The 26505-nt window shown below is 39.4% G+C and overlaps 1 protein-coding gene across 6 annotated transcripts in view; it reads left to right on the top strand.

Moving 5' to 3' along the window:
• RERE (arginine-glutamic acid dipeptide repeats) overlaps window positions 1-26505 on the top strand; it is a 3515893-nt gene that overhangs the window by 1565321 nt on the left and 1924067 nt on the right. For all 6 annotated transcript variants that reach the window (XM_044063104.1, XM_044063103.1, XM_044063106.1 and 3 more), the window contains exon 7: window positions 26056-26160. In XM_044063104.1, the coding sequence (XP_043919039.1) occupies window positions 26056-26160 (105 nt within the window). The remainder of the gene's footprint in view (window positions 1-26055; window positions 26161-26505) is intronic.

Genomic DNA, 26505 nt, shown 5'->3' with positions numbered 1-26505 from the left:
TGCTATATTAAATTAAAAATAAAACATAGCAGTGGCATGCCAGTTTCATAGCTAGACACTGTCAACATTTTATTTGTAAGTGCACTACACCACTTGTACCATTTTATAAACCTCGAACAAATTATAAGAAGAAAAAAAAATAATTTCATCTTGTTGTAATGGTTTTCAAGTACGGTTTACAAATAAAAATAAGCAGAAATGAAAATGAGCAAACCAATTAAAATATTTCGCAAAGCATCAAACAAAAAACATGTAAAATGACAATTTGAAGTACAGAGCAGTACTATAAAAATATGTATGGGAGATGCCTCCAGACATGATTTACACTACATAGGACTGGTATAGGAGAGATAAGCAATTGGATTACATGCACACAAAGTAATTATTTGGGAGCAGTTTATAATGGTACAATGTACAACTGGGTAGTCGTAACTGATTTGTCATACTACAGCTCCATTTTTTGCTGAAATTTTTGCCATGTAACTGAACATTTTTTTCTTTTTCTGGCTTAAGTGCACATGCAGGCACACAAGGATATTTTTATCTATAATAAATACAGTTCACCCTGCAGAGGCATACCACACAGTAACACACACGCACACAAATATTTTTATAGACTGCATGCAATTCAGAGGCTTTACTCTGAAAATCTGAAGGCAATATATGAAAGAGAACCACAGCTCTCAACTGTTCATAGGTTCATAGATTAGTACTAAGCTAACTGCCCTTGCGAGTCATTTTAAGCCTAGTCAGTTATCCCTTGTGAGACTCAAACCCTGCACCTTGTGTTTTTAAGGCAAATACCTTAACCATTAGGTCACCCTCCCAACCCGATTTTTACAGAATGTCCAGATTTTTTACTCAGATTTTTGGTCCATTTCTTATACAATTGTAGTTTTCTGGCACATTTCTGGCAAATCAATGAGAACTGCAGTGAGAAAATAATGGCGAATTCTATTTTCAGCCTTAATATCCTTTAGAAAATTCATGCTAATGCAAAACCTGTTATTCTATCAACTTACTAAGTCTGTAAGACCAATATTTAAAACTGTCCCTATTTTGCGCCTTTGTCCCCCCATTATTTATGGCTTTGTCCTGATTTCTTGCTCTAAGAGGTCCAGAGGTATGAAGAGAATTCAATATTTTCCATTTCTGACTACCTTCTACTGAGAGTATGAGTTTATTTTTAGAGGTAGACAATTGTTTAAAGAGAAACATTGTATAACTATTCACAGTGAAGTGCCAGTAATACACTAATATACAAAGATGCAGACCATTAGAGAAACACTGGATTCACTGTTGGACACACAACTATATTAAACCATCTTGCGTAACTTGTTCTACTACAGATTAGAATGCATGATATTCCTTTTGAATTTTAGTACTTATAAACGTACCATTTCATAACTAAAACAGCATTAACAAGAACACATTGAAAGTCATCTTGCTTCAAATTTCTGGCACATGCTGAAAATATGGTGAAAGTAACTAAATTTTCCACAAGTTGTAAACAAGGGTTAACACCTGTTCCTCTTTACTATGGACAGTCCTTATTTAGTCAATTGTGTCCTAGCTGGGGACAACCCCCCCCCCCCCAAAAAAAAAAATTAGCAAATGGCTTGATAATTTAGAATAAATATATTTCCAATGTTTCCTGTAATGGTTACATAAAACTGTATCTAAAATATCTTAATTAAATAATTAGTCTTGTAATAAACCCAAACAAAACTAATTATCATAGCTTATTATCTCCTCCAGGCAACAACCTACACTGCTGAAGGTCTGCTGTCATGGCTTCCACCAATTTCAACCAAGAAACTATTATTCTCGGTGACTTCAACCTAGATTGGCAATCCTGTACATCCAAAAACCCATCTAATTTCTCAATCTCTGGAACTTCACCCAGACCATAAATTGCCCAACTCGCACTGACAAACACACCAATAGAAAGTCTACTTTAGACTGGATACTAACCAGTAAACCCAACCTAGGCTACATATCCGGATGCCTTCCAGACTCTCTCAGCGACCATTCACCTTCATTTCTATACAGAAAACGGGTACATACACAAAGCAACATCTCCTACAAATTCATCCATTGTAAAAAAAAAAAAAAAAAAAAAAAAAATCCCCCCCAACTTTTAACAATATCTTCCAACTGTGTGATTGGACCCCACTTAAAAACCTCCAGCTAGACCTAGCTGCACAATTCTTCAACTCCACCTTCCTTAACATACTCAATAATCTAGCCCCAACTAGGAAAGTACTTACAAAATCCAAGCATCTGCCCTGGTTAACCAAATAAATCAAACAACTACTTAAACTAAGGGATAAGGCATGGTCAACTTGCCATCCCACCAAGCACATATCAAACCTCTGTACCTATAAACAATTATGGAACAAAGCAAAAAAAAACATATCAAAACAGACAAGTAATCATACTTCCAAACCTGCCAGCAACAACACCTAAACAACCCCAGAAAATTCTGGGATAACATCAATTATCTTCTTAGCCCAAGTCGTACCACTACCCCAACCCCAGTAACCCCTAACAACTCTGATCCCATTGCAGCTCAAATCAACTCCCACTTCATAAGCTCCATAACCTCCCTACTAGGCAATCAACCCAATACACCTCTCACTCTTCCCACCACTACCCCTGAAAATCCCAACCCCTTCTCCTTCACATCCATTCAAACAAGTTACATAAAATCTCTCCTGGCTAAACTTAAACCCTGCTGCCTGGCTGCTGATCAGTTTCCTAATGAATTTCTAAAAATGTATGCCCCATCTATTACTTACCCCATATCAATCTTGATTACCCAATCAATTGCTGAACACTATGTCCCACTTCCGTGGAAAATATCCCACACCATCGCACTCCACAAAAGAGGACCTTCCAAAGACATAACAAACTTCCAACTTATATCCATTCTTCCCCCTAGCTAAAATCTTAGAAAAATGCACCCATAAACAACTCTTTAACCACTTCCTCAGCAGCAATCTCTTATCCAACTCACAACATTGCGTCAGACCTAAACATAGTACTTCTACTGCTGTAATCACTTTTCTAACACCATTCACCATCATCTAATCAAGGCCATGTATTCTCCTCCAACTTTCTTGACATGTCAAAAGCCTTTGATTCTGTTTCCCATCAACTTCTACTTAACAAACTCACATCCTCTAGCCTTGACTCATCATCTCTGTCCTGGTTCTTCAGCTATCTTTCCAATTGGCAGCAAGCCACCAAATGGGAAAACACCCCCCCCCCCTCCTCCCCATCTCTGTGGGGATGCCCCAAGGTTCTATACTTGGCCCTCTTCTCTCTATCTTATTCAGAAATGACCTTTACTCAGCAAGCAACCAACCAAGCCACCATTGTCCAATACGCTGATGATTCTACCCTTATATGCTCTGCCCCTCATCCTTAGATCTCCAATTAAAAATGCAGTCATCTTTCCAAAACACAGAAAAGTAGCTGTCTGAACATCAATTAATTCTAAACCATAATAAGACCCATTGTGTTTTTGTAGACTTTGAGAAAGCATATGACAGGGTGCCTAGAGTGGAGTTGTGGTATTGTATGAGGAAGTCAGGAGTGTCAGAGAAGTATATAAGAGTGGCACAGGATATGTACGAGGGTAGTGTGACAGCGGTAAGGTCTGCGATGGGAGTGACAGATGCATTTAAGGTGGAGGTGGGGTTACATCAAGGATCAGCTCTGAGCCCTTCTTATTTGCAATGGTGATGGACAGGTTGACAGGCGAGATCAGACAGGAGTCCCTGTGGACTATGATGTTTGCAGATGACATTGTGATCTGTAGTGAGAGTAGGGAACAGGTGGAGGAGACCCTGGAGAGATGGAGATATGCTCTAGAGAGAAGAGGAATGAAGGTCAGCAGGAATAAGACAGAATATATGTGTGTGAATGAGAGGGAGGATAGAGGAATGGTGAGGATGCAAGGAGTAGAGGTGGCGAAGGTGGATGAGTTTAAGTACTTTGGGTCAATAATTCAGAGTAACGGTGAGTGTGGAAGAGAGGTGAAGAAGAGAGTACAGGCGGGATGGAGTGGGTGGAGAAGAGTGTCAGGAGTGATTTGTGACCGACGAGTACCATAAGAGTGAAAGGGAAGGTCTACAAGAGGGTAGTGAGACCAGCTATGTTATATGGGTTGAAGACAGTGGCATTGACAAAAAGGCAGGAGTTTGAGCTGGATGTGGCAGAATTAAAGATTTTAAGATTTGCACTGAGTGTGACGAGGGTGGACAGGATTAGGACTAAGTATATTAGAGGGTCAGCCCAGGTTGGAAGGTTTGGAGACAAAGCCAGAGAGGCACGATTACATTGGTTTGGACATGTGCTGAGGAGGGATGCTGAGTATATTGAGAAAAAGATGCTAAGGATGAAGCTAACAGGAAAAGAGGAAAGGCCTAAGATAAGGTTTATGGATGTGGTGAGAGAGGACATATGCAGGTGGTTGGTGTGACAGAGCAAGATGCAGAGGACAGGAAGAAATGGAAACAGGTGATCTGCTGTGGCGACCCCTAACGGGAACAGCCGAAAGAAGATGATGAATAAGACCAAATTAATAATCTTCAAAAATAAAAAATCCAAACCATCTCAGTCTTCTCTATCAGTCCTCTCCTCAAACGGAACCAAAATTGTCCCCACAATTCATACTAAACTTCTAGGAGTAACTATTGGTGATAATCTAACTTTTGATAAACATGCCTCCTTGACAATCAAAAAAGTTCACATCAAGCTTGGCACCTTATACATAGCCAGGCCATACCTTACCCACAACACCAGGCTGGCCACTGCCCAATCTCACCTATTTTGTTCCTTTCTCTAAGGATCTCATATTCTCACTAACCTTTGCAAATCTGACCTAAATAATCTAGAATCATGTTATAACAAAATTGCTAAGTTTGCCATAAATGCCCCACACAGGACACCACTGTACTGTGTTCTCTCAACTAAACTAGCTAGAACTCCCCAACCTTTAGCTCTCAACCAACTTACTATGGTCCACAAGTTAATTCACCAACCCAGGAACTGTCCTGTTCTCTCCAATCTTGTCCAACGTCATCACAATCCCAGGCCCTTAGATTCTCGGATAAACTAACACTCAAGGTCACCCACTCCCAAAACTATTACGGTAACTGTCTTTATTCCACTAAAAATTGCCAAACTTTGGAATACCCTCCCTCAAACAATCACAACAAATCATCACTTTCATGCAAACAACTACTACATAACTACTTGGCTAATCATTGGCTTTGCTGCTGTCATTCCCCAGACTAAATCCTCTTATTCCCCATTCCACCGTCTCTCCACTCTACAATAGTCCACATCCTCGTACTACACCTTCTTTCTGATCTCTATTATTAAATATTGGTACATATCTTGCCACCTCTCAAAATGCTGTTTGGCACCTCTGTTTTTACATTGTGTCCAAATTTGTATATGCCTGGACTCTGCAATTCAAGACTGCATTACCTACAATTGCTTGCTTAGCTTTCTAAGTTATGAATTACGTTATTTGTTTTATACCATATGATTGTTTACTAGTCTGTTCTCATGTTAATATTTGTCTTTTATACCATGATTTTTTCCTAGTCTGTTCTCATGTTAGTATTTGTCTTGTAAACATTAATATGTAAAGATTGTTTCTGTTTACTTGAGTTTTTCTCCCCGGGCCTCCATTGAAAATGGGCTACTATCCCAGTCGGACTAATTTGCGGATAACAAATGTGATAAATAAATAAATAATAAATGAAACAACAAAAACAACTGAGACTGCACAAGAATGAGCTTTTATTTGGGAAAAAGTGAAGCAGTGTGCTGTTTGTCTACATGCAAATGTGGCTACTCTAGGTGCAAACACATTCATTTATTGGCAAAAGTATTACACATTAACTGCATCTTGTTCTTAGCCAGTGAAGAAAGAATACATTGCCAAACAACATACATCTCAACTGTCTAGATTTTTATTGAATGTCCATATTTTTGCCTTATATTTAGGTCTATTCCTCATAAAATATGTGGTTTCCTGGTAAATCACTGAGGACTGAAGTCACTAAGTAATGACATACGTTTGAGTTTCAGACTTCATATCCTTCAGAAAATGTATGCAAATACAAATTATTTTATTCTAGCAGCTTTCCAAGTTTATAAGAGAAATATTTAAAACATGTCCCTATTTTGGGCTTTTGTCCCACCATTATTTTAGGCTTTGCTCATATTTATAGTGCTAAGAAGTTGAGAGGTATGCCAGACAAAAGCACTCCGCAATTATTCCCCAGTTGTTGGAAATACCTGCTCTGCAAAAAGTATTAAGAGGTCTGCCACTGGTGCTAGCAATAGCATACAAATACATTCCATTACTGATGTTGCTTTGGTACAGGAATACGCTGTAACATCTGAAGTGCTGGCAAAATTAAATCAATAAAAGTTGTGAACCTTATTAACTATATATACATACAGTTGAAACATAAATGGATTACATTAAACAAGTATGAGAAGATGTCATTAAAACAAACCGAGTGCTGACATGACATCTTACATTTCATTAGAGTGAAATATTTAAGTTTATGAAAGTTCTCAATGACTGTTAGAATAAAAGCAGTCTCCTTTTTCAGTCTGCATTTTTTATTGAAGTGTTCTTGTATTTTTCTGTGAATAGACCTATTGCTAGGTCAAATGCAATAAATACTTAAAAAAGAAAGAAAAGAAAAATAGGCGGGAGCATTAGTTTGCTCTTAGTAATGCTGCTGACTTGCTTTTTATAAGACAAAATACACTCGCGCGTCCTCGTTGCTGATTTAGCGGCAGGCGTTGTCATGGAAACTGTAAACAACAAAGTAGTTGAGTCTGCTGTGTGCTAAGTGGATCGCTGCATTGAAATGGCGGCATTTAAACTTTTAAAGATTTTATTTAACTGTAAATTCACCTAAAATTGTAATAAAATGCACAGCTTGTGTAATGCAAACCGGGAGAAGCACACCTAAAAGAAATAGCGAGTGTTTTAGCGTTGCATCTCATTGCAGAAGTTGTCAGGCTGAGTTTTCTGTGTTGCAAAACGTTAAAGGAAATCACTCTGTATTTGCTTTAAAAAGTTGTTTCTCCTGTTTTCCCATTATTCGGGACATGTTTTAATTATTGACATGTTTAAGCTTGTTTGGATAGTGAGTGTTTTTTTTACCTTAAGTATATCCTTGCCTTTGCCTAGTCCTCATAATATTTTAACATTTTCTAGTAAAATAAATGAGTTAGCATGTCAGTAATTCCACTTGTTGCAATTTTATACTTATAATTGTTCGAAAATTCACATAGATGCAAAACTTGTCTTCTGTGCTGCTGCAAAATACTGTTGTTGTAGTACGGATACTGTACTGAACGGGAACATCCAGATAACATAACACTTAAAACAAGAAAATTGGAAGATCATAATATTTTAATTTATGCAGAACCTGGCAGGGTAGAAAGCAGTAAACTCTTGAGTGTAAAGCGATCTAAGAGGAACGTTGCAATCCCAAGGATTAGTTCACACTGGGAACTAAAACTAAACTGTAACTGTGGAATTGCAGGATATTCAGAGTAAAATGACACTGTGGGTGGAAATTTATATGACATCATTAAAGTGGGTGTTACTCTGGTCAGCTTGAACGACCCTAATTTTAAACTCTGGGATTGTCCCTTTAAGCTAATCTCATGGTTTCTCCAGTTCTGCCAGTTACCAGAGATGCAAGGCTTTCTTCTCCAGTAGTTCATATCCTATCTTTTTCTCAAAGGAGCTTGACAAAAAAGACTAATGAGCAAATGGAAGCGTTTTTATATCTGGGCATAGTCTATTGGAATTAGATCCCTTTTCAGCACCTCCTCCAAAAATTTTAGAATTTCTTGCACAACTTCTCATAGCTGGGTCAAATTATTCCACAGGGTAAAGTACAATTAGCAGCCATTTCAAACTTCCACATATGGTTCAACTCTTCCATTGTTTCCCACAAAGTATCCAAAGCCTTTCTGCAAAACCCAAAGCAGACACCCAAGCAACCGCTACCCCAAAACAAAACACTGCAACACATAGCTCACAAAGCCAGTGTGCCGAACAGTCACAGCCCTTAAGGCTAAACAACACACCTGATACACTTGTAATAGGTGACTCTATCAGGCACACTGACGTCCGCTCACCAGGCTGAACAAGGAGAAGGTCACGGTGAGCTGCTTGTCGGCTAGGATCTGCCACATAACACAAGCACTCAGGTCACTCCAAGGCAAGTACAAATATGGCTCAGTCATTGTCCATGCTGGTGTGAATGACCTGAGCGCACCTCCTGGTCTACATGAAAAGAGACATAGAGGAGCTCTCTGAGCATGTAGCCCAGGCCGGTATGACCCTGACCTTGAGTAGCATCTTACCCTCACCAAGAATGATGCCACAATATGAAGACAAGATGATCAATTTCAACAATTGGCTTAAGTATTGGTGTTATTCAAAGGGGATCCAATGCCTGTCAGCCTGGGATGACATGCTCGACAAGCCACGATGCTTTGCTAGGGACGGCTTGCACCTGTCACCCCTGGGCTTTTGGATGTTGGCAAAGGCTCTTGCTACCCCCATAGTGCCTTTTTTAGGCAAGGCTCAAAAGACAAACCCACCTCCATAGGTATCACAAGGGATAAGAAACTAAGAGTAATGCTACTCAACGCCAGAAGTCTAAACCTCAAGATGCACGCACTCGAAACTCTCCTTAGCATGGAGAACATCGATATCTGTGCAGTAACAGAAACCTGGTTCAAGGCTCCGAGAGCACCCCAGCACTACCAGGTTATACCTCATACCATGCTTTTAGGCCCCAAAACTTGACCGAACCACAAAAGGAGGGGGAGTATCAAAATTCGTCAAAGATACCCACACCTCCAGGTTGGTGGCACAGCACGAAGCATCAGAGACTATCCATGTGCAACTAACTGTGGGTAAAACTGCCTTCCAGTTTATAGCCTGCTACAGACCACCCTCCCAAACACAGGAACCCCACTTGGCCTTCCTGAGAATACTGGAAAATATGAAGGTCTCTCCAAACACCATTATATTGGGTGACTTCAACTACCCAAACATAGACTGGGAGCATTACTCTAGCTCCAACACCCTTGCCCAAAGGTTCCTAGAATTTATAAACTCAAATGCTATGGAACAACTTGTTACCACTCCACAAGAGGGAACATACTGGACCTGATCATCACCAACATGGGGACACTATGCCCAGACCAGAAGTGTATCCTATGGTAAGTCGCCAAAACTATCCATGAATCACTCGCACCCCTGCAGAAAACATGTAAATTCAAAGCAATTACGCCTCAACCGGGACCTTAAAGCCCTGAATTAGAACGTAATCTTTAAAGTTCTTAACTTGGTCATGATCAGATCCAAATAAAGCCTCCCAGCAGTCCTGTTGGTGGACCCCAGCCATAACAAATATACTAGGGGAACTACTCTGATAAGAAAATCCATAGAGGTCTTATCATTTCAAATTACGTTTATAGGTTACCTCTAGACAATATCCTCTATTAGGGGAACCCAAAGGTGGTATTCATATAGACTAGGGAAATTTGGACAGGACTGTAGGGCACACCCCAAATGGCATGATCTTTATACCCACTTGGGCTACCACCATCTCAGGCAGACGAGACATTTAACAAAGTAGTGTCTAACACTTATGGATTTGTCTTTTCTTCCTGATATTCTGGGTTGGGAGGGTGGCCTAATGTTTAAGGTGTTTGCCTTACAAACACAAGGTGCAAGGTTTGAGTCTCACAAGGGATAATTGGCTAAGCTTAAAATGGCTTGCAAGGGCAGTTAGCTTAGTACTAATCTATTGAACCTATATGCAGCGCTCTCAAAATTGTTATATGCAAGTAAGGGAAATATGGATCTATAGTCTCAACTATTATATCCTCAAAGTTTACAAATTCCTTGTTAAGTCCCTCCATTTGTTCCTAGTCTCTTAATTCTGTTTTAGAAGTTCTTTCAACCTTTTTTAAAACTACACAATATTTTATTTGTATTTCTCCATGTACTCATCCACACAGTGGCATAAATACCATTGAATATGTGTGATTTAACCTGGACATGCAGAACTCCCCTCTACACTGCTTTGGGTAATGTTCATGTTTCTGTTCATTCTCTTACAGTCCTATTCACTTAGCTAAACACCTCATGGTCTAAGATCTCAATCATTTCCTACTCCCTCTCTACTCTGGAGCTCGGACTCTCCAAGTCTGTTCCTGGGAGATTCAGATCCCCAATGAGTATTGCCTTCTTACTTCAACCCCACCTCTTTATTCTGCCTCCATCTTAAATAATTCACTCTTGTTCTGTTTGGGGGGGGGTGATGAAATGCATTAGTTCAATGACTTTCCCTGATGTTTGCTCAACCTCAGCAGCCAAAGCACTAAAACTAGGTTTTGACCACGGCTTCACCCACACCACATTCCTGGTTTGCTGTTCTTTCTCCTCCTCTCTGACCTCACAGCTGAGGCCACCTATTCATATTTTGCCTTCTTGCATTGTTCTTCAGCCCCATTTCCTTTTCACTTGTATACAAAGCAAGTCCCTTGCAAACACTACTGTTCTCCAATGGCTAAAATGGGATACAATTTTGGTTATTTCAGAGCCATCAGTTAATGTAAAGTATACAAATTATAGAGTTTCGGTTATTTAGATTCTTGCCCTTTCAGAGCAAACATGGCACCCATGTAACTAGTAAACAGAGACACCTTGCAAATGCTTAACCATTCATGTCTAAACTTACGTTTATCATTTAAAATAATCCTAGGGTATCAAACTTATCAGACAAATTTGTCAAGCATGGCTAAGCTTAACAATGACCAATGGAGTTGTTAGCTTAGTAATCACTTATGAATTTATGAACATTATAAATAACATGGTATCTTCAGGTTCAGGTAAATAATAGTGAATATTTATAAACTATGTAATATATTGGTTTTGTACTATGCTTTGTAATAATTAACTACACTTTATTTGACATTACATGAATTCTTTTAGTTTCACTGATTTTAATGCCTTGTGAAGGCGGTGGTATATTTTGGAAAAATTCACTCTCAGCAAATGCTTTTTAGTCCAAGTGCTCTTTGCCAAAAGCACTAGCAAACTGTACTTATAGTCTGTGGTTGTTGTATTTTAAACCTTTCAATTTTTCTAAATTAACGTGTATTTTAAGAAGGTCATTAATACTTTTGATTTTGCTGTGTCTTTTATGTCTTCTTCATGGTTAACTTAAAAGGATGTAGCCTTGGGGTCAACCACATGTCATAATGTATTGATCTCCCAACCAGCTAAGAGCTGCATCATTTAAGCACAGACATCTTCAGCTTGATGACTTGATGTAAAAATTATGTCATGATGACAAAGATCATTCACAGCAAGTCATCTTGAAATACCTTCAAATGGCCCTTGTGGAATGCCAAAACAAGCAATTGTCACATTTTGCATCTCTCATCATAGTCAGTTACATCTGAGGTAAATGTTTCCTTGGGGGAGGGGCATTCACAGATTTATCTCCTTGAAGGTACTGCTCAAATTAGTGAACACTACTCATAGATTCATAGGTAAGCACTAGGCTATCGGCTTTAGAGCCTATATAAGCCTAGCCAAAAAAGGTTCCCTGGCTTTCTCCACCCAAGAAAATTATTTTCCTGTGCCCTGGTCGAGCAGGGCTACAGAAGTGATCCACCTGATGAATTTCCTGTTTCCCATCCAATTGCCAAGATTTTTCTTAGAGGGCTAATGAGGAACTTTGCTTGACATGAATGAGTAGTCTGTTCCAGAGCATGGGAAGTCTCTGGGACAGGAATCTATCCCTCCAGCATGTTCTGTTTATTGTGGTGACAAGGTTTAGGTCCCTGGAGCATGTGGCTTGGAGAGATTGGTATTTCTTTGTGTAGCATGTCCATCAGTTCTGGGTTAGAGATGGCTTTGTACATTAGGCAGAGGTCGCCTCTGAGTAGGCAATTTACGATGGAATAGAGCTGGAGTGTTTTGAGAGAGTCTGCGTATGGCATCTGTTTGAGGCCTTTAATTTGCTTAGTGAGGTATTTCTGTGGCCTTTCTAGTTGTTGTAGATGTCTTGCAAGGCACATGCCAAATGGGGCATTGTACTCTATCATGGGTCTGATGAGGGATGAGTAGAGAGGAACGATAACCTCTCTTTTTCTGGAGGAGAACCCCTTTGTGATGGGGTGCGCCACTTAGAAGGATTTCCTGATCACTCTGGCGATGTGGTTATCATAGGAGAGACTACTGTCCACCTGTGTCCCAAGGTCTCTTGTCACACTTTTGGTGTTTAGTAGGCTACCGCCTATGTGGTAGTGCATGGGTACAGTGTTTTTCCCAAAGGGGATAACAATGCACTTCTTGGCATTGAGCTTGAGGCCATGAATTTGACACCAAGCATCAGTCTCAGTGAAGCCCCTTTGTAGAATGTCCACATCATTAGGCAATTATATTATGGCACCTAGTTTGCAGTTGCCTGCGAACTTCATTAGCCAGAGACCAGCTGTAATGGCCTGGACTTCTGAGAAGTAGATACCGAACAAGAGGACCCAGGACCGAACCCTGTGGTACTCCACTTGTCACTGGTCTGAAGTCGGATTTGGAGTTGGCTACTTTCACTGTGTGGGTTCTGTCAGTGAGACAGTTGGCCACCCATATTGTGACATAGGGATTTATGCATAGTTCAGTGAGTTTATCTATAATACCAGAGTGAGGGATGGTGTCAAAAGCCTTGGAGAGGTCAAGATAGGCTGTGTGCACCACGTTATCCTCATCTACGGCTCTGGTGACTGCTTCAAAGAAATCAGTCAGGTTTAGGAGGCATGATCTTCCTTTTACAAACCCAAACTGAATGGGGTCCAGAGTTTGGAGGTTGCCTATGTCTTTGTTTATAAGCTCCAGGATGTTGTGTTCCATGGCCTTGCAGACCAGGCTTGTCAGGTTAATGGGCGGTAGTTTCTGGTATGGATTTGGGCCCTTTGGAGGGTGAGGGGGGGTAAAGCTTGAACTGAACCTATCTGCCAGGATGTTGGCATTATCAGTTGGTTCTGTAAATCTAGTGCCATTGTGCTGTAACTCAGAGCAGATCTGAGAGTTGTCATTGAGATTCTTGACATAGCTGTAGAATACTTTGTGGTTGTTTTTAGAATTTGTGGTGATTTTATTTTCGTAATTAGCTTTGGAGGATTTTATGAGGGATCTCAGCTTCTTACTGAGGCTAACAAGGAGTTCTTGCAGTCATGGGATTTTACTCTTTTTTTTTTAGCAAAATGTTCTTCATTTTGTTGTAGAGTTTTGTGTATGGCAGAGGACCACCAGTTTGGCTTCCTTTTTGGAGGATAGCATCTTGGTTCCGTTAGGGATGCACGGTCCATGCACTCATGTATGTGCTTATACAGTGCATTTGTATAGGATTCAGAAGTCATGTCTCTATTTTCCGTCTGTATGGATGTCGTGAAGTTAGCTATTTCTGTCTTAAGCATGAAGTTGGCTTTGGAGAAGTTTTTACAGTGGTTTCCTTAATGGGGTGGGGCGGATATGGATGTCTAGGGTGATTAGCTTGTGGTTGGATCTGACCAGCAAGGACTTGACCTCTAGCGTGGAACATCTGTTACCCATATTGGTAATGACCAGTTCCAGGATATTGCTGCCCCTGGTGGGGGTATGGACAAGCTGATCCAGGGTGATGGAATTTATGAATTCCATAAAACTTTGAGCAAATTAGTAATTTTCCCAGTTGATGGTGGGGTAGTTGAAATCTCCCATTATTAGGGTGTTGGGCTGTACCTTAATATTATCCAGTATATCGAGAAACGTGGAGTGGGCGTCCTGGGGCATGGCGGGGGGGATCTGTAACAAGCTACAACCTGGATTTCAGTCTTGCTCAGTGTTAATTGTACTTGGGTAATTTCGGATGCATTGTGTTGAGCAACTAGCCTGGAGGTGTGGATATCCTTTATGAGTATGGACACGACTCCTTTAGTGTTTTGGTCCAGGTTAGGTGGACGAAAGGTGTGGTAACAATTGTAGCCTGGTAATGCAGGGGTGCTCTCTGGAGCCTTGAACCAGGTCTCTGTCACTGCACAGATGTCGATGTTCTCCATCTTAAGGAGTGCCTCGAGTGAGTGCATTTTGAGGTTTAGACTACTAGCATTTAGTAGCATTACCCTTAGATTTAGCTTGTTTGTACTTACTATGGTGGTGCATTTGACATTTGAGCCTTGCCTAAAAAAGGCACTATAGGGGCAGCAAAAGCCTTAGCCAGTACCTGGAATCCCAGAGTTGACAGGTGCAGGCCATCAATGGCAAAGCATCGTGGTCTGTCGATCATGTCATCCCTGGCAGATGGACACTGGATCCCCTTAGAATGACACCCGAAGCTTAGCCAATTGTTGAAGTCAATCATTTTGTCCTTGTACTGCCGTATCATTCTGGGCGATGGCGGGATGCTACTCAGGGCTAGGGTGATACCTGCGTAGGCTACATGGTTCGAGAGCTCCTCCATGTCTCTTTTCATGTAGTCCAGGGAGATATGTCTCAGGTCATTCACTCCAACATGGCATCCTGTTAACAGGCAATTGTTTTATTTTTTGAAACCAAAAGTAGATCATTTTCATCCACAAACTTACAAACAAAAATTGCTATATTAAATTAAAAATAAAACATAGCAGTGGCATGCCAGTTTCATAGCTAGACACTGTCAACATTTTATTTGTAAGTGCACTACACCACTTGTACCATTTTATAAACCTCGAACAAATTATAAGAAGAAAAAAAAATAATTTCATCTTGTTGTAATGGTTTTCAAGTACGGTTTACAAATAAAAATAAGCAGAAATGAAAATGAGCAAACCAATTAAAATATTTACAAAGCATCAAACAAAAAACATGTAAAATGACAATTTGAAGTACAGAGCAGTACTATAAAAATATGTATGGGAGATGCCTCCAGACATGATTTACACTACATAGGACTGGTATAGGAGAGATAAGCAATTGGATTACATGCACACAAAGTAATTATTTGGGAGCAGTTTATAATGGTACAATGTACAACTGGGTAGTCGTAACTGATTTGTCATACTACAGCTCCATTTTTTGCTGAAATTTTTGCCATGTAACTGAACATTTTTTTCTTTTTCTGGCTTAAGTGCACATGCAGGCACACAAGGATATTTTTATCTATAATAAATACAGTTCACCCTGCAGAGGCATACCACACAGTAACACACACGCACACAAATATTTTTATAGACTGCATGCAATTCAGAGGCTTTACTCTGAAAATCTGAAGGCAATATATGAAAGAGAACCACAGCTCTCAACTGTTCATAGGTTCATAGATTAGTACTAAGCTAACTGCCCTTGCGAGTCATTTTAAGCCTAGTCAGTTATCCCTTGTGAGACTCAAACCCTGCACCTTGTGTTTTTAAGGCAAATACCTTAACCATTAGGTCACCCTCCCAACCCGATTTTTACAGAATGTCCAGATTTTTTACTCAGATTTTTGGTCCATTTCTTATACAATTGTAGTTTTCTGGCACATTTCTGGCAAATCAATGAGAACTGCAGTGAGAAAATAATGGCGAATTCTATTTTCAGCCTTAATATCCTTTAGAAAATTCATGCTAATGCAAAACCTGTTATTCTATCAACTTACTAAGTCTGTAAGACCAATATTTAAAAACTGTCCCTATTTTGCGCCTTTGTCCCCCCATTATTTATGGCTTTGTCCTGATTTCTTGCTCTAAGAGGTCCAGAGGTATGAAGAGAATTCAATATTTTCCATTTCTGACTACCTTCTACTGAGAGTATGAGTTTATTTTTAGAGGTAGACAATTGTTTAAAGAGAAACATTGTATAACTATTCACAGTGAAGTGCCAGTAATACACTAATATACAAAGATGCAGACCATTAGAGAAACACTGGATTCACTGTTGGACACACAACTATATTAAACCATCTTGCGTAACTTGTTCTACTACAGATTAGAATGCATGATATTCCTTTTGAATTTTAGTACTTATAAACGTACCATTTCATAACTAAAACAGCATTAACAAGAACACATTGAAAGTCATCTTGCTTCAAATTTCTGGCACATGCTGAAAATATGGTGAAAGTAACTAAATTTTCCACAAGTTGTAAACAAGGGTTAACACCTGTTCCTCTTTACTATGGACAGTCCTTATTTAGTCAATTGTGTCCTAGCTGGGGACAACCCCCCCCCCAAAAAAAAAATTAGCAAATGGCTTGATAATTTAGAATAAATATATTTCCAATGTTTCCTGTAATGGTTACATAAAACTGTATCTAAAATATCTTAATTAAATAATTAGTCTTGTAATAAACCCAAACAAAACTAATTATCATAGCTTATTATCTCCCTCCAGGCAACAACCTACACTGCTGAAGGTCTGCTGTCATGGCTTCCACCAATTTCAACCAAGAAACTATTATTCTCGGTGACTTCAACCTAGATTGGCAATCCTGTACATCCAAAAACCCATCTAATTTCTCAATCTCTGGAACTTCACCCAGACCATAAATTGCCCAACTCGCACTGACAAACACACCAATAGAAAGTCTACTTTAGACTGGATACTAACCAGTAAACCCAACCTAGGCTACATATCCGGATGCCTTCCAGACTCTCTCAGCGACCATTCACCTTCATTTCTATACAGAAAACGGGTACATACACAAAGCAACATCTCCTACAAATTCATCCATTGTAAAAAAAAAAAAAAAAAATCCCCCAACTTTTAACAATATCTTCCAACTGTGTGATTGGACCCCACTTAAAAACCTCCAGCTAGACCTAGCTGCACAATTCTTCAACTCCACCTTCCTTAACATACTCAATAATCTAGCCCCAACTAGGAAAGTACTTACAAAATCCAAGCATCTGCCCTGGTTAACCAAATAAATCAAACAACTACTTAAACTAAGGGATAAGGCATGGTCAACTTGCCATCCCACCAAGCACATATCAAACCTCTGTACCTATAAACAATTATGGAACAAAGCAAAAAAAAACATATCAAAACAGACAAGTAATCATACTTCCAAACCTGCCAGCAACAACACCTAAACAACCCCAGAAAATTCTGGGATAACATCAATTATCTTCTTAGCCCAAGTCGTACCACTACCCCAACCCCAGTAACCCCTAACAACTCTGATCCCATTGCAGCTCAAATCAACTCCCACTTCATAAGCTCCATAACCTCCCTACTAGGCAATCAACCCAATACACCTCTCACTCTTCCCACCACTACCCCTGAAAATCCCAACCCCTTCTCCTTCACATCCATTCAAACAAGTTACATAAAATCTCTCCTGGCTAAACTTAAACCCTGCTGCCTGGCTGCTGATCAGTTTCCTAATGAATTTCTAAAAATGTATGCCCCATCTATTACTTACCCCATATCAATCTTGATTACCCAATCAATTGCTGAACACTATGTCCCACTTCCGTGGAAAATATCCCACACCATCGCACTCCACAAAAGAGGACCTTCCAAAGACATAACAAACTTCCAACTTATATCCATTCTTCCCCCTAGCTAAAATCTTAGAAAAATGCACCCATAAACAACTCTTTAACCACTTCCTCAGCAGCAATCTCTTATCCAACTCACAACATTGCGTCAGACCTAAACATAGTACTTCTACTGCTGTAATCACTTTTCTAACACCATTCACCATCATCTAATCGAAGGCCATGTATTCTCCTCCATCTTTCTTGACATGTCAAAAGCCTTTGATTCTGTTTCCCATCAACTTCTACTTAACAAACTCACATCCTCTAGCCTTGACTCATCATCTCTGTCCTGGTTCTTCAGCTATCTTTCCAATTGGCAGCAAGCCACCAAATGGGAAAACACCCCCCCCCCCTCCTCCCCATCTCTGTGGGGATGCCCCAAGGTTCTATACTTGGCCCTCTTCTCTCTATCTTATTCAGAAATGACCTTTACTCAGCAAGCAACCAACCAAGCCACCATTGTCCAATACGCTGATGATTCTACCCTTATATGCTCTGCCCCTCATCCTTAGATCTCCAATTAAAAATGCAGTCATCTTTCCAAAACACAGAAAAGTAGCTGTCTGAACATCAATTAATTCTAAACCATAATAAGACCCATTGTGTTTTTGTAGACTTTGAGAAAGCATATGACAGGGTGCCTAGAGTGGAGTTGTGGTATTGTATGAGGAAGTCAGGAGTGTCAGAGAAGTATATAAGAGTGGCACAGGATATGTACGAGGGTAGTGTGACAGCGGTAAGGTCTGCGATGGGAGTGACAGATGCATTTAAGGTGGAGGTGGGGTTACATCAAGGATCAGCTCTGAGCCCCTTCTTATTTGCAATGGTGATGGACAGGTTGACAGACGAGATCAGACAGGAGTCCCTGTGGACTATGATGTTTGCAGATGACATTGTGATCTGTAGTGAGAGTAGGGAACAGGTGGAGGAGACCCTGGAGAGATGGAGATATGCTCTAGAGAGAAGAGGAATGAAGGTCAGCAGGAATAAGACAGAATATATGTGTGTGAATGAGAGGGAGGATAGAGGAATGGTGAGGATGCAAGGAGTAGAGGTGGCGAAGGTGGATGAGTTTAAGTACTTTGGGTCAATAATTCAGAGTAACGGTGAGTGTGGAAGAGAGGTGAAGAAGAGAGTACAGGCGGGATGGAGTGGGTGGAGAAGAGTGTCAGGAGTGATTTGTGACCGACGAGTACCATAAGAGTGAAAGGGAAGGTCTACAAGAGGGTAGTGAGACCAGCTATGTTATATGGGTTGAAGACAGTGGCATTGACAAAAAGGCAGGAGTTTGAGCTGGATGTGGCAGAATTAAAGATTTTAAGATTTGCACTGAGTGTGACGAGGGTGGACAGGATTAGGACTAAGTATATTAGAGGGTCAGCCCAGGTTGGAAGGTTTGGAGACAAAGCCAGAGAGGCACGATTACATTGGTTTGGACATGTGCTGAGGAGGGATGCTGAGTATATTGAGAAAAAGATGCTAAGGATGAAGCTAACAGGAAAAGAGGAAAGGCCTAAGATAAGGTTTATGGATGTGGTGAGAGAGGACATATGCAGGTGGTTGGTGTGACAGAGCAAGATGCAGAGGACAGGAAGAAATGGAAACAGGTGATCTGCTGTGGCGATCCCTGACGGGAACAGCCAAAAGAAGATGATGAATAAGACCAAATTAACACTCTTCAAAAATAAAAAATCCAAACCATCTCAGTCTTCTCTATCAGTCCTCTCCTCAAACGGAACCAAAATTGTCCCCACAATTCATACTAAACTTCTAGGAGTAACTATTGGTGATAATCTAACTTTTGATAAACATGCCTCCTTGACAATCAAAAAAGTTCACATCAAGCTTGGCACCTTATACATAGCCAGGCCATACCTTACCCACAACACCAGGCTGGCCACTGCCCAATCTCACCTATTTTGTTCCTTTCTCTAAGGATCTCATATTCTCACTAACCTTTGCAAATCTGACCTAAATAATCTAGAATCATGTTATAACAAAATTGCTAAGTTTGCCATAAATGCCCCACACAGGACACCACTGTACTGTGTTCTCTCAGCTAAACTAGCTAGAACTCCCCAACCTTTTAGCTCTCAACCAACTTACTATGGTCCACAAGTTAATTCACCAACCCAGGAACTGTCCTGTTCTCTCCAATCTTGTCCAACCTCATCACAATCCCAGGCCCCTTAGATTCTCGGATAAACTAACACTCAAGGTCACCCACTCCCGCAACTATTACGGTAACTGTCTTTATTCCACTAAAAATTGCCAAACTTTGGAATACCCTCCCTCAAACAATCACAACAAATCATCACTTTCATGCAAACAACTACTACATAACTACTTGGCTAATCATTGGCTTTGCTCCAGTCATTCCCCAGACTAAATCCTCTTATTCCCTATTCCACCATCTCTTCACTCTACAATAGTCCACATCCTCGTACTACACCTTCTTTCTGATCTCTATTATTAAATCTTGGTACATATCTTGCCACCTCTCAAAATGCTGTTTGGCACCTCTGTTTTTACATTGTGTCCAAATTTGTATACGCCTGGACTCTGCAATTCAAGACTGCATTACCTACAATTGCTTGCTTAGCTTTCTAAGTTATGAATTACGTTATTTGTTTTATACCATATGATTGTTTACTAGTCCGTTCTCATGTTAATATTTGTCTTATACCATGATTTTTTTTCCTAGTCTGTTCTCATGTTAGTATTTGTCTTGTAAACATTAATATGTAAAGATTGTTTCTGTTTACTTGAGTTTTTCTCCCCGGGCCTCCATTGAAAATGGGCTACTATCCCAGTCGGACTAATTTGCGGATAACAAATGTGATAAATAAATAAATAATAAATGAAACAACAAAAACAACTGAGACTGCACAAGAATGAGCTTTTATTTGGGAAAAAGTGAAGCAGTGTGCTGTTTGTCTACATGCAAATGTGGCTACTCTAGGTGCAAACACATTCATTTATTGGCAAAAGTATTACACATTAACTGCATCTTGTTCTTAGCCAGTGAAGAAAGAATACATTGCCAAACAACATACATCTCAACTGTCTAGATTTTTATTGAATGTCCATATTTTTGCCTTATATTTAGGTCTATTCCTCATAAAATATGTGGTTTCCTGGTAAATCACTGAGGACTGAAGTCACTAAGTAATGACATACGTTTGAGTTTCAGACTTCATATCCTTCAGAAAATGTATGCAAATACAAATTATTTTATTCTAGCAGCTTTCCAAGTTTATAAGAGAAATATTTAAAACATGTCCCTATTTTGGGCTTTTGTCCCACCATTATTTTAGGCTTTGCTCATATTTATAGTGCTAAGAAGTTGAGAGGTATGCCAGACAAAAAGCACTCCGCAATTATTCCCCAGTTGTTGGAAATACCTGCTCTGCAAAAGTATTAAGAGGTCTGCCACTGGTGCTAGCAATAGCATACAAATACATTCCATTACTGATGTTGCTTTGGTACAGGAATACGCTGTAACATCTGAAGTGCTGGCAAAATTAAATCAATAAAAGTTGTGAACCTTATTAACTATATATACATACAGTTGAAACATAAATGGATTACATTAAACAAGTATGAGAAGATGTCATTAAAACAAACCGAGTGCTGACATGACATCTTACATTTCATTAGAGTGAAATATTTAAGTTTATGAAAGTTCTCAATGACTGTTAGAATAAAAGCAGTCTCCTTTTTCAGTCTGCATTTTTTATTGAAGTGTTCTTGTATTTTTCTGTGAATAGACCTATTGCTAGGTCAAATGCAATAAATACTTAAAAAAGAAAGAAAAGAAAAATAGGCGGGAGCATTAGTTTGCTCTTAGTAATGCTGCTGACTTGCTTTTTATAAGACAAAATACACTCGCGCGTCCTCGTTGCTGATTTAGCGGCAGGCGTTGTCATGGAAACTGTAAACAACAAAGTAGTTGAGTCTGCTGTGTGCTAAGTGGATCGCTGCATTGAAATGGCGGCATTTAAACTTTTAAAGATTTTATTTAACTGTAAATTCACCTAAAATTGTAATAAAATGCACAGCTTGTGTAATGCAAACCGGGAGAAGCACACCTAAAAGAAATAGCGAGTGTTTTAGCGTTGCATCTCATTGCAGAAGTTGTCAGGCTGAGTTTTCTGTGTTGCAAAACGTTAAAGGAAATCACTCTGTATTTGCTTTAAAAAGTTGTTTCTCCTGTTTTCCCATTATTCGGGACATGTTTTAATTATTGACATGTTTAAGCTTGTTTGGATAGTGAGTGTTTTTTTTACCTTAAGTATATCCTTGCCTTTGCCTAGTCCTCATAATATTTTAACATTTTCTAGTAAAATAAATGAGTTAGCATGTCAGTAATTCCACTTGTTGCAATTTTATACTTATAATTGTTCCGAAAATTCACATAGATGCAAAACTTGTCTTCTGTGCTGCTGCAAAATACTGTTGTTGTAGTACGGATACTGTACTGAACGGGAACATCCAGATAACATAACACTTAAAACAAGAAAATTGGAAGATCATAATATTTTAATTTATGCAGAACCTGGCAGGGTAGAAAGCAGTAAACTCTTGAGTGTAAAGCGATCTAAGAGGAACGTTGCAATCCCAAGGATTAGTTCACACTGGGAACTAAAACTAAACTGTAACTGTGGAATTGCAGGATATTCAGAGTAAAATGACACTGTGGGTGGAAATTTATATGACATCATTAAAGTGGGTGTTACTCTGGTCAGCTTGAACGACCCTAATTTTAAACTCTGGGATTGTCCCTTTAAGCTAATCTCATGGTTTCTCCAGTTCTGCCAGTTACCAGAGATGCAAGGCTTTCTTCTCCAGTAGTTCATATCCTATCTTTTTCTCAAAGGAGCTTGACAAAAAAGACTAATGAGCAAATGGAAGCGTTTTTATATCTGGGCATAGTCTATTGGAATTAGATCCCTTTTCAGCACCTCCTCCAAAAATTTTAGAATTTCTTGCACAACTTCTCATAGCTGGGTCAAATTATTCCACAGGGTAAAATACAATTAGCAGCCATTTCAAACTTCCACATATGGTTCAACTCTTCCATTGTTTCCCACAAAGTATCCAAAGCCTTTCTGAGAGGATTCCTTTTATTGAGATCCCCAGTTTGTGATCCAGTTCCCCCTTGGGATGTCATTATCTTCAGTCTTTAACTCAAAAACCCTTCGAACAAGCAGTATCCATAAAGTTTCTTTCATGGAAAGCTTTTTTGTGGTCACCATTAGATATGTCAAATGACTGTTAGAACTACAGACACTCTGATGCAACGCTTCCTTCTTTTTATTTTTTAAGGACAGTGTGTTATTGAGAACAAATCATTCCTTTCTACCTAAAGTAGCTTCAGAATCTAACTTAAATCAACAGACTGACTTGCCAGTTTTCTTCAGTTTTTCCAATAAAGGAGAATGTGCATAGACAACTTGGGTTCTACCGCCTTCATACTAAGACTTCCAGGAAATCTGACCAGTTGTTCATATCCTATTCCAAGAAAAATCTGGGGCAATCTGTGTCTAAAGTAACATTCTCAAGATGATTAGCAGATTGCATTTCTTTTATCTATGATTTACAAGGTATGCCTTTACAATGAAAGCCTAAGGCACACACTGCCAGAGCAATGGCAACCTCAAAGGTATTTGCCAAATGAGTACTTATTGGTCATATGTGGGCAGCAGCAACTTGGTCTTCAACCAAATAATTTGGTAGATGGAAGTAGGGAGGGGAGTTGAACCAGAAAAAAGGCGGCATGGGTCTGTTACGGTAAGTACTTAACTTTTGTTTCCCTTTGGCAGAGAGATGCGTGTCTGCATTTGTTGCAACGGTGGACTTATTTTAACAAAAGACTACTCTGTGTTTCTTTCTGCTACACATACATGTGCTTGTACATACAGCAAATATAGGGGTGTTTGATTGTGCTCAGTTCAGAAATGGATTGAGCTATGGCACTAGTGAGTGAATATTCATTGGGTTGGAGAGTGCCAGTATTCAGTTGTTTGAGATTGCAGTACAGAGGGGGTTAGGGAATTAGCCCTTTCTCCACTGTTATGTGATATTATAATTGCTATATATAAGTAGCAGGGGTTGAGGGGATGCAGGGGGTACTTGCCCCGCTGCACAAAACTTTTTCATTTTTTTTTTTTGCTGTAGTTTTCGATAGTATGTCAGTCGCTTTTTGCAGTCAGTTTTTCTTTGAAAAGTTCTGCTTGAGAATATGTAATAGATTCATGTGAGTAGTATGTAGTATGTGTGTATGTATTTTTATGTATGTATATGTATGTATATGTGTATATATATATATATATATATATATATATATATATATATATATATATATATAATGTGTGTGTGTCTATATATGTGTGTGTGTGTGTGTGTGTGTAGATTATATATATATATGTGTGTGTATGTATATATAGACTTAAATGTATGATATGTAAAAGGGAAGGTCATAAATAAAAAAAAATGACTGTCTGTGACCCATTGTTTATATAGTGTACATGTCTAATAGAAATATAGATGCATCTAAAGATCTAGATAATATGTTTGTATGTTACGTGGTGTTAACCAAGTAAATCTGTAAGACAAATGCTTCTTTTCAGAGATGACCTGGGAGGGCTAATTTACGTGACTTGCTCATAGTTACAGATTGCAAATAAAAACTTTTCAATAATATATAGTTTTAACCATGTATGCCAAATTAAATTTGGAGTCATTTGGAAGTGGTTATCCTAATGGTGCCTTTTGGGGTTGACTTGTGTAGTTTGAGGTTGCAATCCCATTGGGTCACTCAACAAGCTGTGTAATTTTTGCATTGCCTCTTACAGTGCTTTGGTGCAGTTGGGAATTTGGGCTAGGCTCCTCAGTGGTCCACTAGACATGAACCTGTACAGCAGATAACTCTTGTTAGACCCTTGTATTGCAGAGTTTTAGTTTATCTGTTTCGCAGTCTTGTTTGCAATGTTTGTTTCATAATTAAAAATAGGTTCATAGGTTGGTACTAGGCTGTCTGCCCTAGAGCCTATACAAGCCTAGACATAATTCCCTGGCTATTTCTTCCAACAATATTTTCTTCCCTGGACCCCTGTCTAGCAGGTCGACTGATGTGATCTCCGGGGTGAATTTCCTATCTCCCATTCAATTGTCAAGGTTCCTTTTGAAGAGGACCAAAGATGCTCTCTGCTTGACATATATGAGCAGTCTATTCCAGAGTCTGGGGAGTCGCTGGGTCAGAAACCTATCCCTCCAGCATGTTTTGTTCATTGTGATGACAAGGTTTAGATCCCTGGAGCATGTGGCTCTGTGGGATTGGGATTTCTTTAAGTGTAGCATGTCCAACAGCTCTGGGTTTGACATGGCCTTCTATGTTAAGCAGAGATCGCCTCTGAGTAGACGATATGCGACAAAGTATACCTGGAGTTTTTTTAGACGGTCAGCATAGGGCATATATCTCTATATGTAATAGTTTTATTTTCTGCATGCTGAGTTTGCATGTTTTTGTCTGACAGCAGTAATTAATTTCTTTGCAATAGCCTTAGTTTGCTTTCTTACTTCCTGGACTTCTTCCATTGTAATTTTGGTCTTTGTTGGGCCTAGGTCTTTTGCTTTGCTGTACTTTTTTTTTTGTACAATTCTTATGGCCCACGTACCTGCAAACCATTGAGCCACTGCCACTGATTTTTCTTTCCACATCACTGGGGTGAGAGCAATTTGCGGCAAAGCCGTTATTTAGGCAGCCATGAGGGATATTTTTGGGCTACCGGAGACATCTGGAAATGGGTGTGTTTAAGCTTAAACACACCTTTGATCAGGGGACTTACACAACCCATGTCACCACAGGATCCATTCTGATCTCCCTGTGGAAGTGTACTCTTCAATGCACCCACAGTAAGGACTACTGCACACTTGATGAAGAAATGCCCAAGAGTGGGGTGTCTTCCTTTACCACTTCTCCTTGAAGGGATTATAGCAGTGGATGGCCCACTCCTTCTCCTTCCCTCCCAGGGTAGGCTCATCTGCCCTCCCCACACCAGGTCCAGCATGTCAGCTTGAACTCTTCTATTACTGACTGTTGTAGCTTAAGAATTCTGCTTAAAGTTCCTTTTTTGTGTTTTAGTATAATCTTTCAACAGCATCTTAAGGTTTGTTTGTCTGCTTTACTTTCTTCATAATTGCTAAAATACTTGCATGTATTTTGATTTAATCTGTGTAGCATCCTGTTAACTGAAAGAGTTTTCATTGTGATGTCTGTAATTTATCAGTTAAGTTACTCTGTGCTCTTTATTGTTGATTGCATAATTGTTTTCATTCTAAATTATTTATGTATGCTGATAGGAGGCATCTTACAGTTACGAGTATACACGCTTACCAGTGAATTTTTATTTATTTTTTTTTTTGTAGAGGGAAATGCAGTATATTACATTTTTCTGACATATTTGCAGTTCGAGAGTTCAGAATACAAGATGATACCTTTTTTTATGTTTTGGGCTACAATCCAGAAACAAGGTAAGAATGTCTTAAGTTACCACTGTTGCAGTAGGTCACTAACTCGTGAGTTTTTAACGGTCCTGTAAGTTTGTGTAGTCATTTGTGTTTAGATTACTAGTTGTTCTTTCTCCAGTGATACTGAACATATTTTTTCTCTGTAGCATACTTGATGCAAATGTCAAATTGGAGCTATTTCTTGACAGTTGTTTTTGAGGGTTGGATTGTTGGTGCTGGTTTTAACATGGTAGTATTTTTAGAAAATTTAATTTTCTACTGAAAATCCATATGCTGTCATTTGTGAAAAAAGTTGCATTTGTTAGATTTGTTTATGAAACAGATGAAGCTTAGTTTTGTTGTCATTGT

The sequence above is a fragment of the Protopterus annectens genome, chromosome 2.part1 (genome assembly GCF_019279795.1).
Source record: "Protopterus annectens isolate FY-2018-M chromosome 2.part1, PAN1.0, whole genome shotgun sequence".
Lineage (NCBI taxonomy): Eukaryota > Metazoa > Chordata > Ceratodontiformes > Protopteridae > Protopterus > Protopterus annectens.
The sequence above is the reverse complement of the archived record's forward strand: the minus strand, read 5'-3'. Positions and strand labels throughout refer to the sequence as shown.